Here is a 19,313-nt window from a genome sequence, read left to right as displayed (position 1 = left end):
TGTAGTGTCATGCGTTGTAATGTCATGCGTTGTAATGGATTATGCGTTGTAAAAAATGCGTTGTAAAGTTAGTGCATTGTAAAAGTTGCGTTGTAAAGGTTGTTCCCCCCCAGAATCCAACGGAATGGTTGAGAGATGTAACAGAGTTCCAAAAGAGACCATTACCTTGGCTAAATCTTTGTCCCTAGATTGGAAAGATGAAGTCCTGAAAAAGGTTGAAGAGTACAGAATGTCTCCTCATGGTACCATGGGGAAAACTCCCTTCATTTTATTTCGTGGCAGAAAACCTAACACATTGGTGGAACCTTCTTGTGTTAATATTATAGAATATTAAAGAATTAGCTAAAGGAAAAGAAGGTATGTGTGATGGCATTGACATGCAAAAGAGAGAAGACATGAAAGCTAATAAAAGGAAAATGTATTTTGACATAAGGAATGCTGTTAAGAAAACTGTGGTGAAAGTTGGTGATCAGGTCATAATTAAGCAGCCTGGTCTGGGAGGTAACTCTACTTCTAAATTCAGTAAACCTTTTATTGTAATCAAGGTTTTTAAGAATGCCATTAAAACTCAGGATCATCGCATTTGGAATTTAAACAGAGTGGTGGTGGTCAAAGGAAGATTGGGAGTACAAGTAGACAATACAATTTCTACTTCTGATGGTTCATTTAAAAAAATGAATGATGATAGAAATGTTTCTGAAAACACTTGTTGCTCTTCTAGGACTATCAAACATCCTGGTTATCTTACAGATTATGTTTAGTGTTTATACTTGTTTTCATATTACTTTATTTTGTTGTTATTAAGGAGGGGAGGTGTGTGGTATGTCACTTTAAATGACATCATCTTAGTCTGGAACACATGTATGTCATTTTAGAATAATATGGATGTCATGTAAACTTATTATGTATTGAGTAAGCTTCATTTGAAGTTGTAACTTGGATCTTGATGGATGGGATTTTCTGATGGATTAAACTTACATTCAATTTGCAAATCTTAGTCAGTCAGTCAAAAGTCTTTATTCGGTTTAAATGCAAACCATAAAAGCATACTACTATAAAAACACTTAAAAGGATACAGATTTCAATTTAAATAGTCACTAAGGCTAAAAAAAGTAATAATTCCATTTAAAAAGGATTTAAAAGAGGATACAGTTCATTGCCTCAAAAATCTAATTACAGCAGATAAAAAATTCGCAATGTTATAGGTTTCCCAAACATCATTTAACATTTGAAGGTAAAGGAGAGCAGGTCTCAACTGCACAAAGCCTTTGTTTTTTAATATAGGGAGTAAAAAGCATTTCCTGATATCAATAAAGTGCTCACAGAAGAAAAGAAAGTGTGTCATATCCTGTAATGAAAAATTATCACAAGAGCAAGGGCCAAGATCCTCAACCCTTTTCCAACCTTTCTTTTCGCCAAACAGTAGGTGTAATTGATTTAATCTGAATCTAGTCAATAAGAAACGGTGATTTACATTTGTGACAAATCCTAGGTATGATTCTATGGATGGTGTTGTTTTACATAGCTGATGAGCCCTAACGGTGCCCTTTACCAGCTCATTCCCTTCCCTATCCATGGTAGCTATATGCATAAAGGTTTCTTTACACCATTTTGTATCTCCCTTTACTAGGGCTTCTGGTGACTGATATAATTCAGGTCTACTTAGCTTTATTGCCAGGTTCTGAATATATTTCAGCCAGGGTATGCGTGACCCATAATCCAGTGATATACAATCTTTCATGATCGTGCGATTGAGCTGTAAATCCGGGTTTAACCAGATGCTGATCCATTTCAGTAATGGGGCCAGGGCAATGGAGTCTTCTACAAAACCAATTCCAAGCTCCTGATGGACATTATAATTGGCAGTCGAGATCGGGACTGAAAGGAGGTTTTTTAAAGACCTATCCTCAACAATCTGTATACTTTTAACATTTTTAATACCCCATACCTCAGCTCCATACATTGCCAAAGAGAAGCACTTGGCTCTATAGACTTGAATAAGGGCCTTCATTGGCCTGGCACCTAACTTTCTAGCGAAACCTAGAACAGCCACAGTCGCTCTAGATAAAACAATCTTTTTTGCAGTTATTTGGGTTACCCAAGAACCTTGATCATCAAAAAGAACGCCCAAGTAAGGGAATGATGATACCCTGGATATGGGTGGCCCCCACATTTAAAAGTTTTAATCTTTGTTAATTTCGGACCAAAAGCCATAACATGCGATTTTGCAAAATTAACAGTTAAATCCAACGCCTTCATAAAACCCGCAAATGAATCTAGCAGTAACTGAAGGCCCACTCCCGTTCTTGCAAGTAGGGCGGCATCATCGGCGTATAAAAGTGCAAGAATTAAACATTTCCCTGCACGGGGGATGTCATTACAAGAGGTGATTAAAGCATTATCTAATTCATTTATATAAAGCGTAAAAAGCAGGGGTGCCAAAATGCACCCCTGTCTAACTCCATTAGATATGGGTATGTCTTTTGTACAATTGCCCAATTGGTCATACCGTACCGTGGCCGTTAGATCCCTGTGTAGGTCAGCTAAGAAGTAGACGACGTTATTGTCTACTCCATGGGATAAGAGCAAGGACCACAGTTTTGACCTATTTACACGGTCAAAAGCCGATGACAGGTCCATAAAGGCTACCAATAAGACTCCTTTCTTGGCCACCGTATATTTGCCTATTAATAGTTGTAAATTTAGGCATTGATCTATGGTGCCCATCCCTTTTCTAAATCCGTACTGGGCCTTAGAGAGTGTTCCTGTCTCCTCTAACCAACTAGTCAGTTGGGCAAGGACCACCCTCCCCAGTACTTTCACAGAGGAATCTATTAAAGATATTGGGTGATAACAGCTCGGATCACCTCTGTCGCCTTTTTTATATATAGGTATTATGACAGATTTCGCCCAGGTAGGAGGCAGACCCAGTTGACATGCATTAACAAAAACGTTGAATAAAATTATAGACCAAGTTTTTATGTCTGATTTAAAAAGGTCTGCCGGGACTCCATCAGGTCCCGGAGCCTTATTGCTAGTCATTTGCATGATGGCATGTGTGACCTCTAATTCAGTAAAAGACAGAGTATAATTCTCCAGGTTTAATGTAGGTGCCACCCTGGAACCGTCTCCATCATACACCTGTTTAAAGTGACTAAACCATTTTTCTTCTTGAATACCGCAGTCAAGCTCATTATTACTTTTGCGATTAAAAAAGGGCTTGTTTACCACGGACCAGAATTTGGCACTATTTTTAATGACATCTATAGATAAAAGTTCATTCCAAGCTTCTTCCCTAATTTCATTTTTACTCTTAGTCTGGGCCTTTTTATAGGCTTTCCTGAGTAAAGCGATTTCTGCTTTGTCAGGTGGGACAACTTTCAAAGCTCTCATTAACTTCCGTTGGGCTAGTGAGCAACTATGATCAAACCATTTCTCCCCATCCATGGGTTTGGCCTTATATGCTTTTTTAAGGTCACTGTTGACCTGTGAACAGATTTTGCCATAAGCTGTCAGGACCACTTCACCAATGATTCCATCTTGCAAACACGTAAACATTTCATCCCCAACCTTTCCCAACAAATTTTCATTAAAGTCCTTTGGTACTACTCGGCACCATTTCAAACGACGTGATTGGTCAGTTGGCCTTATATCCAGAGTTCCAACAGTAAGATTATCAGAATCTCTTTTCCTTAGGTCGTCAGACAAGGTCATCTGGACAGAATTATGGTCACCATGAATAGACCAGTTGACCTTGTACTGTGTTACATTATCTACTAAGGTTGTGCTTACAAAAATATAATCAATGGTGGAGCCCAGGCCATTTCCTTTATATGTTGGAATATCATCCAAATGATTAGCGGGATGAACCAAAGCATTTCCAGCGAGGAGCTCATCTAGGAACATACCCTGCGGTGTATGTTCAAAGTGAATATTTCCTTGGTTTGAAGGACCTAGACTGTCCAATACAAAACAGTTGCTTGAACAACGATGAACATTAAAATCACCAAGCACTATAACCGAATAGGGATTCTTATTTTTATCATCATACATTTGCAAAAAATCATATAGACTGACTAAATGTTCGTTTGGCGTGCTCTTGGTAAAAGAATTATAAAAATTGACAATAAGCCATTTCCCGTTTGAATTGGTATGAATTTCCACTGCAAGGCAATAAGGCGAACCTGTCTCCACTTTACTATAGAAACCCTCAAGTGTCAATGAGATGAGGGTTAAAAGTCCACCTTTTGCCCTCCCCCTGCAGGAGACCACCGCGGGTGACCAAAAAGCAGAATACCCATCCAGCAAAAAGGTACTTTCCGTGTCCCAGGTCTCTTGTAGCCCAATAATTTCACAGCCTAATAAACAATCCCTCCACAAGGGATCATACGCTTTACTGTTAAGGCCGGCTATATTCCAGCTAAGGACCCTTGTACCTACAGGCTGGGGTAGGACAATAGCTGAGCTATCCACATTACCATCTTTAACATTCCTCTCTATTGTCATAACGTTAGGGATACCCTCCACCCCCTTGTTTGACTGAATTTCTGCTATCCCCTGATCCTCCTCCATAGTCGAGGTAGAAGCTTCCCTGATGGATATAGGAAGAACCCAATCACGATGAAGTCAATCATTTGAGTCTAAATCACTCAAAGGTTGGAAACGATTAGATGTAACAACACCGTGAAAAAACTGTCCTTCATGGCTAAATGCTCTACTCTTCAACAGGTCACTAATGGGTTGGTTTGTATGATGCCTATAAAAATATCCCAGTGGGCGGAGAGTGATACCCTGATCATTTTGAGGGAGCAGGGTGGCTTTTAGTAGGGCATTATTGACTAGAGAAGGATTACTAAAGTTTATTATAACACAGTCCCCCTTTGTATTCTTACGGGAATGCCCTATCCATGAAACTCTTCTAGTAGTTAATATCTGGTGTGATAATTGCACAGGAAACCCACACTGTTTGTTTAACCATGAAACAGATTTGTTCTTAAGGGATTCGTGGGATTCTGATTTATTAATCTGATCACCATCCATCAGGGGTGGAACATTTGTCGACACTGCCACAAAAGGGGCACATTCAGGGGGTAAATCTGGTCGTGCTCCTGCTGTACGTGTGATCCTGGTTTCCCTCTTGCTCTTTGGGCGACTATCTGGGGATGTGGTTTTATTCCCTGCTATCATAGATGCAGCATCTGAGGGTTCAACAGGATTTGAGACTTACTTAAGGGACTTATGTGGCTCAACAAATCCGCGTGGACCCCCGGCTGCAATACTAGCTTTCACAGGTGGGTTACTACGAGGGCCTAAAAGGTTTCGTAAACTTTCAATTTCCGCCGATAGTTCATCAATTTTGATTACTAAGGGTTCAACTATCTTTAGGAATTTAGCCTCCAAAATGCCTACCAGACAATCTAATTGATCAGAATCTATCTTTGTCTTTAGGTTGTTGGATGGGTCTTTCCTCAGGGTGTCCCCAGTTAAAGACACAGAACCTGTTTTTTTATTACTACTACGAGCACCTCCCCGTTTAGATTGGGTATGTTTGCGGGATCTCAGAACTCTCTGTATTACCGGATCAGGAGACTCCTCTGGTGGAGCCTCATTTATATCTTTTAAAACGTCCCTATTAGTTTCAACCAATTCTATGTCAGAAGAAATGGGGACTAGATCACCCAAAGTTACCAGATCATGGTTTTCAATACAACAATTCACACCATGAGTGGGCGGAGATAACAAAGTGGGTGTACTGATCAATGGAGGGGAGATGGTGGTCGGGGTAGAGCCCTGGCCTAGTGATTTGCGTCTTTCACTGTTTATTTTAGTAACAACTTTTACTAGATAGTTATCTAGTGTTGTAGCAGTGGTAGGTTTGCTTCCTGACGTTGTTTTCGACATTGTCGTGGATACCTCGGGATTTATTAAGATTTAATTAAACAGTTGCGGGCTATGGAAAGCCAATAAAATGCCTATGCAAAGATAAGAGTTAGCCAAACTAAATTGATTATTACACATGAGACACTTTCTTAGCCTACACAGTAGCGCCTCTTAGTTCGTGGAATTAAACAGGTCACCAAGTCCGGTTGATATCAAATATATACCTGGCAGCCAAATAACGTGGCCCGTCCCGACCTCAATTGGTCCTCTGAGGGCCACAGAGGGCCCACCCTTTGCCCGGGCTTCGCCCGGCGCATCCCGCACGCGTCCCGCGAAGCGGGCCTCCGCGATGTTTGTAGGCGCCACCTGGCGGCGATGCGGTAGATTGAACCCGCTGCTGCTGTGGACAGATTTTGGCCCCCTTATGACTCCTGGCGGTGGCGGCAGTATCGGTGGCGGCGTGGACCAGGCAAGGTGAGTTTGCTGCTTTCCCGCAGCTCCGCCGGCCTCCGCGATGTTTGTAGGCGCCACCTGGCGCTTTCACAGCGTCAGCTCAACGCGCCGCCGCTGGGGCTGCCGGGGGTTTGAGTCCCGGGGCGGCGACGCGGTAGATTGAACCCGCTGCTACTGTGGACAGATTTTGGCCCCCTTATGACTCCTGGCGGTGGCGGCAGTATCGGTGGCGGCGTGGACCAGGCAAGATGAGTTTGCTGCTTTGCAAATCTTAGTCATTCTTTTGTATCAAGAATGCTTCAAGCACTTTAAATGGTGCCACGCAAAACATCGGATTTTGAACTGCAATACTAAGAATGCTATTTACTATGTTATGTGCCCATGTGACAAAACATATATGGGTCAAACAATACAAACAGTCCAAACACCCATATTGCAACACAAGTCTCAAATGCCGAGTGCATGGGGCACCCCTGGATGAACAATACATTAATACAAACCACTCTGAGAAAGATATCAGTTAGTCAGTCCTTTCAAAGGCCCATAGCAACCAGAGAGCTGGATCTACCCAAGTCTTACTGTCGAGAACAGAAGGGATGATGATTGAAAAGTTTAAGGCAGTGGACCGGGGACTAAATGATCAAGATGAAATATGGTTCCTGTCATATAAACATCTGATAGTTGTGCCCCCGATATCGATTTGTCATATTGTTTTTGAACACCCTTAGAAAATGGATATATATCTCTGATGGCATTTTATTATGACGTATATTACTGGAATAACCGTTGGTGTATACTGTGAGGATATGTTTGCCTTATACATCTCCATATATTTGTCCGTGCACCTTCCGGCCTTTTTATTGTAAATAAGAATACCATTTATTTCGAGGTGGCCGGCTTTTTGTACACTTGTTGCAATCACATGCAGATTCGATTTATTGGATTACAAAGTAGATTTTTTCCCCTGTGATATTCATTATAGAACTGAGCTGGCATACTGCACCATGTCTACGTGTTCGGCATAGCCCTTGTCTCTAACCTCCCGCCACCATATATTTTTTATCTGTACTGGTTTGGTTCCACCAGGTCACTTCCTGGAAAAACTGATCACTGCACACTGCAAGATGGTTTCCTTAGTAACTCCTGGACAGGTGATGCCTCCTGGCATGTCTCACACGCAGTGCTTAATTTGACCATGTGGTTTCCGGTGCTCAGCACCGGCATTTGTCAGCACCGGCCTGTGTTACGGTCTGCCACGAAGTGGCGCTGTGTAATTAATTTAGAGATGACCACAACAACAGTTAATTATTAATGCTATATTCATTAAAAACTATTGTTACCTGATGCCTAAGTCATTCTTATAGCTTTGGTGGCCTGAAATAGTTCGAATTGTCACACTTGTAGGAGTGCGATGGTTAGTAGTTGTGGTGTTCCTATCATTGACAGCGCTAACAGGGGCAATGTGTGATGGAAGCTGCAGTTACCTCATGACAAGAGCCCTGGCACTTATTTTTTTAGAAATTAAGGACTGCCACATGCATTTCAAACCCCCTCCACTACAACTCCAAGCTAACATGCTTCGTGTGCCTCATTGATAGACGCGTTCCCTCCAGATTTGGGTCTCGTAATTATTAGGGGATACTGGTCTGTAGGATCTCCTTGCCTGTTGGGGTACTCAATACCTTGATACATAGATTGCTGAGCTACCAATATTTATGCATTCCTCTGTTTGATTTCTGGGATTTACGCCATTATTGCAGGCGACCTCTGTAGTAATGTACCCTGTGTGAATTAGATGGGTGCTGTAAGCCCATTTGAAGAACCAAAAACAAGGGAACCCTACTCACATGGAACCAGGGTACTTAAATTATTTCCCAGAAACAATGGCACCTCTGGACTAATGGCAACACAATCTTGATATAATGATGCACAATGGAAATGTAATGGGTTAATGTGATGTCAAAAGGAGAGGAAGCCAAACACACCTTAAATTGGTATTTCACAAACAAATATTTATTTAAAAAAATGTTAAACAAAATACACACATGGTATTCAAACAATGATCTAACAGTAGTGAGTGGTGTCCCAGTGGAAAATGGAACCTAAAACAGTGGTGACATATTTGTGACATATGTACAAGGTTTCCTATATATCATAAAGACGACCATTATAAGGTATACACTATATGAACAGCGCTTTTTCAAATGATAAGTGCTGGTTTTTAATGGTTCGCTTTTGTAATCAGTCAATGGCATTTCGACCCTGTGTGCAATGTAGGGTCTCTTCAGGCCCTAGGAGTGTAGGGACACCTAAAAAAAGAGGGAGGGATAGCGTCAGTATGTGGCTGTAATCAAGTAGCTATGCTTGTAAATGGAGATAACTGTTTATATAGTACCTGAAGGATAATCTGCGCAGCCTTGTGTACAGGGTGTGCCACCGTGAGTATAATAAAGAAAACAATACTCACATGGGACCCAGCCGGGTGCAGTACATGTGAGAAAATAATGGTGGGTTATTATCAGACCCATAAATTAAGGTTGTTACGCTTACATGGCTATAACGAGATGGTACAAGGAAGGTGAGGAGCTTGCCCCATGTGAGGGTGGAGGTAGGCTGGCAAAATTCTGAATGGCACAACGGGAGAAATCCACATACAGGGTACAGTTAAGAAGGCACGATGAGTGTGCGGTCCTGGCGTGTACTCTGTGACAAAAGGGGGAAGCATATATGATGGACTACTATGCATAAGTGCTTTCACAACGTATATAAGTTGTGGATGCCCAATACTAATGTCGCTGGCTTACCCAAAGGGTGTATCTGCGCGCTGGAGCTGCAGGCTCTTTATTCGTATACTGGAACACGATGGTTCAATTAAGCAGCTTAGTTACCATCACCTGAAAGTATATACAAAATATCCTGGTCTTTGTGGTGTCTTCGTCATCCACAGTGGGTTGCATGCTGTCTCCCAAACCAATTGGATTTAGCGGTCCCGCCTGGATAGCGGTAAAGAGCCCTGCTGTTTTACAGACCTACTGCAGCGTCAACCGGCACAGTGGCACTGTGGATTTAGGAACTGGCAGCTGCTTCTTGGGGGAGATATTTGTGGGTGCAAGGAGGACTGATGTACCGCAACCCACTTGGGAACATTGATGTTAATTGGTTTGGGAGACGGCATGCAACCCACTGTGGATGACGAAAACACCACAAAGACCAGAATGTCACTCGATGTGGCGACGCCCACCGAGAAGGGGTCCTAAAGTATTTAGGTGCTTCAAAGCAACGCACGGCCGTCTCACTGAACTAAAAGCCTGCAGCCCATGATTAAGTGCAAGTAGCACGAAACGTGTCGGGGGAACAGGATCATTTACGAGTGTGTCATCGCGAATTACTGCATGCAGCACCTCCAATGAAGATTTGTCAGCCATCAAACTCCAGCTGTGAGCTTTTTCCTCAGCAGACATCGTGTGAAATATATACACAAAGCTCTGCGAAACGTTAAAAAATCCCCGCGAGCACGCAGAAATTTCGCTAACACGCGGAATTGTTTGTTCGCGATGCTTTTTCCTGTTCGGGAACGCTGTTTGTGTGCTCAGGGGGAAATATCTCCAGAACACGCATTTTGAGAACGCGAACAAGCAAAAAATTCTGCGAAGCCGCGGAATGCAGAATTTTGGCCCATTCCGCGTTCTACCCAAATTCATCGAGCTGAACGGAATTTACCGCCAAGGCCTAATTACAATAAAGAACACCTACATGTAAAACAAGCCAGATATATGGATGTATATATGTTTGTTTTTGGCAACCCAGCTGCCGCCATTGTTGTGGAGGCAGCATCTATGCTATGCCGACGCCGGCCGGACTGCTGACAGAATTTCACAATTCACCAAAGGGCAGGTGCGTACAAGCAGCACACAAATAACTTAGTTACGTTAAAAAATATTAAAGGAATAGTTTATGATACACCAACTAAAATCTGGATAGTTTCTCAATTTATTATTCCACCATTATATTAAGCACAAAAACAACCAGATTATCTTAAAACACTGAAAAGGAATACTTACTTTCCTTTTCGTTCTATATAGGTTTCCGTTGCTCCAACTAATATCCTGGTTGTTTCACGATTTAGTATCCCAGCATTGTATTGTCTCCAGTAACTAATCTTTAAAACAAAGAAACAAGTACAGTTTCATCATTATGTAATATCACAAGTTATGGAAAAAAATTGTTGCTTGCGATTTTAAATTTTAGAGTGTGTTAATATTTTATTGTCTTTATGTATTGTATCTGTGTAACTTTTATGGTTTTGCAAACAAAAACCGAATAAAGTTTATTGATTGATTGAGTTCGTACACAGAATTGCTCAACTAACGAGCTCTATCAAAAGTTAACCTACATTTAGGCTATGAGCTAAGTTGCTTGATATATGTCAACAGCAGATGAGTATTATGGTCAATTGTTGATTTCTACCATAGTTTATATTTCATATAATGTGTTGATGGTGTCAATGTCATTGATTGGCATTACATAGGTCAAAATTTGAGTTTATGCCACTAAATACAATTGCATAATCCTACACAAAGTTTTATAGGTATGCCTCATATATTAAAGTGTGCATGTGGCAAGAGATGGAGAAATCTAGTTTTGAGACGCCTACTGCATCTTAAATGTCATAGCAACAAACTGGTTTGTGATAAGTGGTGCTTCGTCAGGTAGACGTGGGAGAATTGAAAAGTACTATTGGGGTTAAACTACTCAAATCCCTCTAGCTTATGCCAACCGTTTAGATTGGTCGTTCTGGTCTGTGGTCAAGGCAGCCGGAAAACACAGTTACCAGCCCTTCAGCATACTATCAACCTTGCCCTTCTGAGAACTCTGGATAACACTCATTTAGAGAAAGCGGGCCTGTCACAAATAGGGCACTTGTTCATAAATAGCAAATTCGTCACACTTTAGCCATTCAGAGGCAATGGAGACACCACTGCTTTAGACACATTTGCTTTTCTCAGAATGCAACATGTGGTATTAACTAGATGGTTCACATTCTCTGATGAGCTGGCGGAAATCCCAACTGATAACTCACATGATCATGGCTCACCGAGAGGAAGGATGGGATTTCCATGTTGACCAGACAGCACACTGAAGATTCAGCTACATCTGATAATAAGGCCCGTAAGAAATGGGAAAGAGACCTAGAGTTAGTCTACATGCTGTGACCTTGAAGTACTGTAATTTTCTGACCAGATTATACTGCTCTCCCAGTTTCCTGCGTAGTATAGGACACCATATACATCCTATGATGATTCCCTGACAGGATATATAACTTAAGCCCAGATTCTGAGGGCTACTGGTTTTACTCTGTGTATGTAGAATGAACACCAGTCAGCCTTCAGGCTGCTCATTCCATATATGCGACGCTGCTCGCTTCTTTCACTTGGCGTGGAGTTGACGTCATTCCAGGATATAGTAAGAAGAGGTATCCCGGGTTATTGGAGGAATAGTGGATACACGCATAGACTGTTCCCCCTTAAAAATGCTACTGGAATACATTCACCGTTTCCCCAAGACGATACAGTGGCTGATTGCAGAGTTAATAGTATTAGCAAAACGCAGATTGCTGCGCTCCTGCTAGAGGGTCTCTCCTCCCAGGCCAAAGGATTGGTTAAAAGATGCTGGTATAATTGAGATACACACAGTATTCTTGGTTGCTGATCCCTCAGGTATGCCGTAGAGACATTTGGGGACCACTCATACAGCTTGTCAGTCTACTAGTAATAACGGTGCATGATGAAATACACTGTTGTAACTGTTGTACCCACCCCTTTAGATACGCTCTGATGCTGAAACATGCAGTGGCTATAGGGTTTTTCAATTAGATGTAAAACAGGCTGTTTATGATCTGCTTTACTCCACCGTTGAACAGTTAATCATTGAAACTTGTCTGGATCTTCCCTTCCCCCTGACGTGTCATTGTAACTAATTCACTATTACACACGCCCAAAACATGCCCTCCACTGATGTGTCTGCACCTCCATTAATAGGATCAATTAGGGCTTGGTGGGTAGGAGTTCCACCATAAAATGGTGGAGGAGCTCCTCTCACCAAACTCACGGTTACTCACCTCATTTATAGCTGAGGGGAACTGCCAGGTATCCAATGGCACAGCTTTTATTGGCTCCACCATTGAAAACCTTTGTCTGTCAGTCCTTACATCACAGGCCCTTGTTAGGCCACTACCAATGATTTTCCATGCCCAGGTCCTCCACATGCTCTAAGTGTGGCAGGTAGTGCTACACCGAGGGGCTGACCGGCGGACGCCATGGTCTCAGCACTGCCTGGCTTTAAATAAGCCCATAAGAGGGGAGCAGGGCCCCTAAACACATAAACGCCCTTCCTTAGGGTTGGTTTTGCAACATATGTTATGTTTCTTTGATATTCTACTAGTTTCTAGTTGATACCGCAATACAAGTAAACCCAAAGAGTAGGAATTGGTTGAATAGATGTGAATATAACAGGTCTAAATAAAAGTACAATACTAGTAATAGTGATAACTTTCTTTGGGCCCGATTCACAGAACTAACTTAAGACAACATCCTAAACTTACTACCATTTTGGTATTCACAGAAGGCACTTACTCATTTTGGTATTCACAGAAGGCACTCCTAAATGCCTTCTGTGAATACCGAAAGTCTTAAAATTAGGATTTTTCTCAGTTTAGTAGTAGTACAGTTAGGACTCCTAACTTTAGGACTCCTAAATGCCTTCTGTGAATACCGAAAGTCTTAAAATTAGGATTTTTCTCAATTTAGTAGTAGTACAGTTAGGACTCCTAACTTTGGAACTCCTAAATGCCTTCTGTGAATACCGAAAGCCTTAAAATTAGGATTTTTCTCAGTTTAGTAGTAGTATAGTTAGAACTCCTAACTTTAGGACTCCTAAATGCCTTCTGTGTATACTGAAAGCCTTAAAATTAGGATTTTTCTCAGTTTAGTAGTAGTAAAGTTAGGAGTCCTAACTTTAGGACTCCTAAACTGAGAAAAATCCTAATTTTAAGACTTTCGGTATTCACAGAAGGCATTTAGGAGTCCTAAAGTTAGGACTCCTAACTTCTGTGAATACCGAAGTGAGTAAGTGTCTTCTGTGAATACCAAAATGAGTAAGTGCCTTCTGTGAATACCAAAATGGTAGTAAGTTTAGGATTTTGTCTTAAGTTAGTTCTGTGAATCGGGCCCTATGTATTTAGAGGATATAAGTTACTGTAATAAAAACAGGGATACTGGAATTATGTGGCAATAGAGGTCCAAATAATGTATCAGATTTAACTAAATTGTGCTGCAAGGATAGTAATATAATAAGTGGTGTGCTGGTGTATGAATTTGTGTATGCTGGTGGGTGTGCCCTGCCACTCGCTGTGTTTCCCTCACTCCCTTATTTGCACCATCCATCTCCTACAGTGTCAGTGTATGCCCCATCCCCTTTCATCCCCATTGTTCCTCGAGTCCTCCATTGTCCCTCGGTATACCCCTTTTTAGGTCGAACCTAGCGTTGCAGCCATGCGCTGCTTGCTTTGCGAGGTATGCAGTATTCAGTATAGCGTGGAAGCTTTGTGGAAGCTCTGCCCACTCTACGCCCACTCTCCGCCCAACTTTTTCATTGGCTTTATTTCTAAATGCTGCCTTTCAGTTGGTTTTAGGCTTGTTAGACCCTCCTCATGACGGCCATGTTGTCATTTGTATCCTTCCATGGCTACTGGCTCCTTTACTCCGAACACTATTTTCTTCCCTGTCCCCCCTGCCCCCTCCCACAGTCTGTGACTCCCCCCACCCCACCCCCACTCTCATTTGTGCCTTCTCGCCCGCCCGCACTCCCGTTTCCAATCAATAGGTCTCGCGTAAATGTGAGTCCTATTGCATTGCAAACGATTCTTAGCAGTGATTCCCTGTTCTGCTGGTATATGTACGGAAGTTGCTTATGGTCCTGAAAAACCTTCAGTGCAGGCCTTGATCCCGGTTCCACACTCAGCCGGTCCCGGGCGCACACTCGATGCGGCCGCTACATTTGCAAGTTGTCCCGCCTACTCGCCATGGTTGCTCTCGCTCCGTGAGACATCAAGACTTCCGAAGCCGCACGTTTCGGAGTGTTGAAAGCTTTTGTCAGATGTCTATGACGGGAAATGCTGCAGCGAGTGCCCGGCTCCCTGGTGTTTACCTTCTCTAAGCAACGAATCTCGCTGCTTCTGTGGGCCGCAGAAAACTGTAGAAAATAACACATGGTATGTTTACCTCCAGTTTGTGATTTGTAGGGGAAAATCTAAAATGATTGTGGGATAGTTTAGCGGGTTAATACACTGACTGCGAAGGTCTGAATTCAGCCTGTAGATTCAGATCACTGTAAACTCAGTGGGTAAATGCATTTACTAACGAGATCAGCATGTATCCAGCAGTCTAAAGATTCTCATTGATTCAGAAAGCTTAATGGGTTAATTTGTGTTTGACGTATTGGTGACAATAATAGTGAGGCAAGTCAGTGGGTTCATGCTCCTGCTGCAAATATTTTGTGCAACTTGCTTGTCAGAAGTCTCAGTCCTATTACGATATCACCCTCTAAGCAGTGCACCTACTGTTTTGTGATTGCTCATTAAAAATCTCAACGTCCTCATATTTTATGGATGTGTTTGAGTGTCAACAATCTACGCTTTAGAAATTAAGTAGAATTAAGTGAAACTATTACCTGTGTAGCTGGACCAAGTATTTTATATACAACATAGTCACAGGATATTTTGCTAGTTTTAGCCTCATCTTTTATCTGCCCCCAGTGTCCCTAGTTGCACTCAAGATCACAGTTCTTATCCTATTTTTCATACACCTCGAATGTATCTAGGGTTTTCGACTGCAACTACGGTTGCAAACCATTGATCGGTAAATGACCCCTGATTTCTGTGCTAAGTGACTCACAGCTTCCCCTCTGAGAATAGTGTCAGCAGCCTGGAAAGGGGAAGCCACTGGTCCCCAGGACCAATGCATGCTCCCTCGGACATCTTCCCTAAATTGAAAATGTTCTTCCCTTAAAAGCAGCAACCGTCCCTTCAATAGGCATGGGCTGCTTTAAAATAATGTGTCCCATTTAGAAAAGCAAATGCAGGGGTGGAGGACTTTTGTCTTTTTCAGGTCTGCATTCTTGCATGCATAGCTATTCACAGGGCGCCAAAAGGAGTGACCTGCCTGATCAATGTTTATTAAGCAGGTGAGTTTAGGAACCCCTTCAAATGCAAATTTTGTGATACAATGCATTAGTACATATTGCATTGGAAATTATACTCCCAATTGCAAACCAGTTGATGTCCGAATTGCAAATCCCTGGTTAGCATTACGAATGGGAGTAGTACATCTGGTCCCAAGTACATAAAATATATTGTAATGTAGCCATATCTAATGGCTGTGGCACTCTCTGTATAATTGGAAACACACATATATATATTCACTGAAAAAACCATAGGTTTCAGGGGCGTTATAGTTAGCTGGACTTTTCACTAGTACAAAACCATTGAAATTCCCCCGTTATAGTTCAGCTAACTATAACTCGCGCGCCCGCAATGCACTGCTGATGACGTCACATATTACATCACTCATGACAAAGTCAGTGACATCACTCATGACATCACTGATGACATCTCAAATGACATCACTGATGACATCACTGATGACATCATCCAGTGAATGTGTGTTTTTCTGAAATTTACATATGTTTTATATATGTGTATCTCAAGGTCGATGGAAGAATAAATGGGTATATAAGTGTCTAAATGGATGATTTGTTTTTGAAAAATTGATTGTATAACCGACTGATTAAGTGTATCTTAGTGAATACATGGCTTAGTGAGTAATGTTTAAATATGTAAATATCTGTATCAGTCTCTCACTTTGTGTATAAGTGGCTGCATAGGTTGGTGAGTAGCTACATGAGTGTCTATATAGGTTATTAGTTGTTTTTTTTAGTATCAGTATGAGTGTCTGAGTGTCTGTATGGTTTGATGGGGGTATTAGTAGTGCATAGGTGCATGAATGAGTGACTCACTGTTTGTATGTGTTGAAGACAGCATGTGTGCAGGACTGTATGGGTGGATGAGTGTGTGCATGGGTGTGTTAGTGAGTGAATGACTGTCTCGATAGTGTCTTTATGAGTAACTACATATGTTTTAAACTAGTGTATGTGACTATTGGTGTATATAAGTGAGTATGTGTGAGAGTGAGAGATTGAAAGAGTTCCTGTATGAAAAAGTATGTATTTCTATAAGTGATTTTCTGTAGAAGCAAGTGTGGTGGTGTGTGTATAACTGTATATGCAAGTAAATATATGTTTGATTCTTTATTAGCATGAGTGACTATGTGTGTGAGTAACTCTATGGATGAGTGGCGTTGTGTAACAGGATGTATAGGTGTATGAGTACATATGATGAGTGAGTACATGTATGAGTGACTGTATAGGACTGTTGGTGAATGAGTGGATGTATATGTGGATCTTAGAATTACTGAATAGGTTGTTGTAACTGGTATTGGTATGTCCATTGTTTTGAAAATTTTAGTTTCTATTTTTGAATGTGTGTATCAAATGTTATATTAGGGAGAGAGGAGGACTGCCACTCTATCACAAGGATGATGTCATCAGTGATGTCATTTGAGATGTCATCAGTGATGTCATGAGTGATGTCACTGACCATATCATGAGTGATGTAATATGTGACGTCATCAGCAGTGCATTGTGGGCGCGCGAGTTATAGTTAGCTGAACTAACTATAACAGGGGAATTTCAATGGTTTTGTACTAGTGAAAAGTCTAGCTAACTATAACGCCCCTGAAACCTATGCTTTTTTCAGTGAATTTCTAAGGTTTTTTAAATGCTAATTCCTAACTATAACGTGCCTGAAACCTATTGTTTTTTCGGTGAATTTCAAAGGTTTTTTAAATGCTAATTTCTAACTATGCCTACAGAGATAGGACATGTGAAGAAAGAAGAAAAAACGCACAGAAAGAAAAAAAAGAAATGCAGAAAGAAGCAACAGAAGTCCTCAAAGACGAAGAAAAGTGCAGGAAGAAGGATAACGTGCAGAAAGAACAAACAGAAGAGCAGAAAGAAGCTTTGCTGCAAAATCATCCTGTACCCTCAACTTTTTCAGACGTATACTGGTGGTAACTGAGTCTGACTAACCAGTCCTAGTGCAGTGCTATGTTAAAAGACACTCAGAATACAGTGAAAACACCTACATACACTAGGGAACACTATGCGTTGGGGTCCCCCTGTGATTAGCATGACCTCCTCTGTAAGCCCCTAGTATATAATAGGGCAGGGGATTAAAACTACCTCTTAAAACGCGCCACAGGGCGTGTTTGCACACGTCACCTCAGGCCCCGTCCCCTCCCTTTCCCACTGTGTAAACACGCCCTGTGGCCGTTTTAAGTAGGGAGATTAAGTCTCCTTGAATCCTGAGGGTCCCTAGGGTCCAACTAGACCACAGTAAGCGCCACAGAGCTGCGTTGCAGAGAGATGTAAAAAGGTGCACGGCGTAGATCACCTCTCTGCAACGCAGCACAGTGGCGCTTACTGGAAGCACCTGGTGGGCTAGTTGGCCCCCAGGTTCCCTCAGGATTGAAGGGGAATTATTTCCCTAACTTAAAACGTGCCACCGGGCTTGTTTGCAAACGTTAACTCAGGCCTGTCCCCTCCCTTCACCACTGTGTAAACACCCTGTGGCCGTTTTTAGTTGGGAGATTAAGTTCATTTGAATCCTGAGGGTTCCTAGGGTCCAACTAGCCCACTAGGTATCTCCAGTAAGCGCCACAGAGCTGCGTTGCAGAGAGGTGTAAAAAGTGGCACGGCCTGGACCACCTCTCTGCAACGCAGCTCAGTGGCGCTTACTGGAAGCACCTGGTGGGCTAGTTAGCCCCCAGGGGCCCTCAGGATTGAAGGGGAATTATTTCCCCAACTTAAAACGCGCCATAGGGCGTGTTTGCTCATGTCACCTCAGGCCCCGTCCCCTCCCTTCCCCACTGTGTAAACACGCCCTGTGGCCGTTTTTTAAGTTGGGAGATTAAGTCCCCTTGAATCCTGAGGGTCCCTAGGGGCAAAATAGCCCACTATGTACGTCCAGTAAGTGCCATTGCAGAGAGGTGTAAAAAGGGGCACGGCCTGCACCACCTCTCTGCAACGCAGAGCAGTGGCGCTTACTGGAAGCACCTGGTGGGCTAGTTGTCCCACAGGGTCCCTCAGGATTGAAAGGGACTTATTTCCCCAACTTAAAACGAGCCACAAGGCATGTTTGCACACGTCACCTCAGGCCCAGTCTCCTCCCTTCACCACTCTGTAAATGCTCCCTGTGGCCGTTCTAACTAGCCCACTAGGTACCTCCAGTAAGCGCCACAGAGCTGCATTGCAATGAGGTGTGTAAAAAGGGGCGTGGCCTCAGAACACCTGTCTGCAACGCAGCTCCCTGGCGCATACTGGAGATACCTGTTGGGCTAGTTGGCCCTCAGGGACCCTCAGTATTGATGGGGAATTAATTCCCCAACTTACAACTGGCCAGGGGGCGCGTATGTAGAGTGCTGCAAGGAGGGGGCGTGGCCTCCGGCGCGATGCCGATCTTTTATTTATTTTATTTTGCTAAGAAGGAGGGCTGTGTGGCCCCCCTTCTTTTTCTAATTTATTGGCCATGGGGACCCCATCCCCCAGGGCCTGCACCCTAATTTTTTTTGTTGAAAAAAATAAATGTGGCCCTCCCAAGGCCTTAATCGGCCCAGGGGACCTCAACCCCCGGGTCATGGCCTATTTTTTTTTTATTCTTTAGGAGGGGGGCTGCGTTGCCCCCCTCCTCAGGCCACTTATGGCCCCGGGGACCCCATCCCCTGGGGTCCCCGGGGATGGGGCCTTTGTTTTTTATTATTAAAAAAATATATATTTATAGAAACACCTAGGGCATGCTGGTCGAACCG

General features: G+C 42.6%; 1 protein-coding gene across 1 annotated transcript in view; it reads right to left on the bottom strand.

The window, feature by feature from the left end:
• LOC146860813 (sperm-specific sodium:proton exchanger-like) overlaps positions 1-19,313 on the bottom strand; it is a 4,738,575-nt gene that overhangs the window by 2,122,994 nt on the left and 2,596,268 nt on the right. The window contains exon 10 of the mRNA XM_085646173.1: positions 10,395-10,492. Within this exon, the coding sequence (XP_085502299.1) occupies positions 10,395-10,492 (98 nt within the window). The remainder of the gene's footprint in view (positions 1-10,394; positions 10,493-19,313) is intronic.

The sequence above is a fragment of the Triturus cristatus genome, chromosome 3_1 (genome assembly GCF_964204655.1).
Source record: "Triturus cristatus chromosome 3_1, aTriCri1.1, whole genome shotgun sequence".
In the NCBI taxonomy this organism is placed as follows: Eukaryota; Metazoa; Chordata; class Amphibia; order Caudata; family Salamandridae; genus Triturus; species Triturus cristatus.
This window is presented reverse-complemented; position numbering and strand designations above follow the sequence as displayed.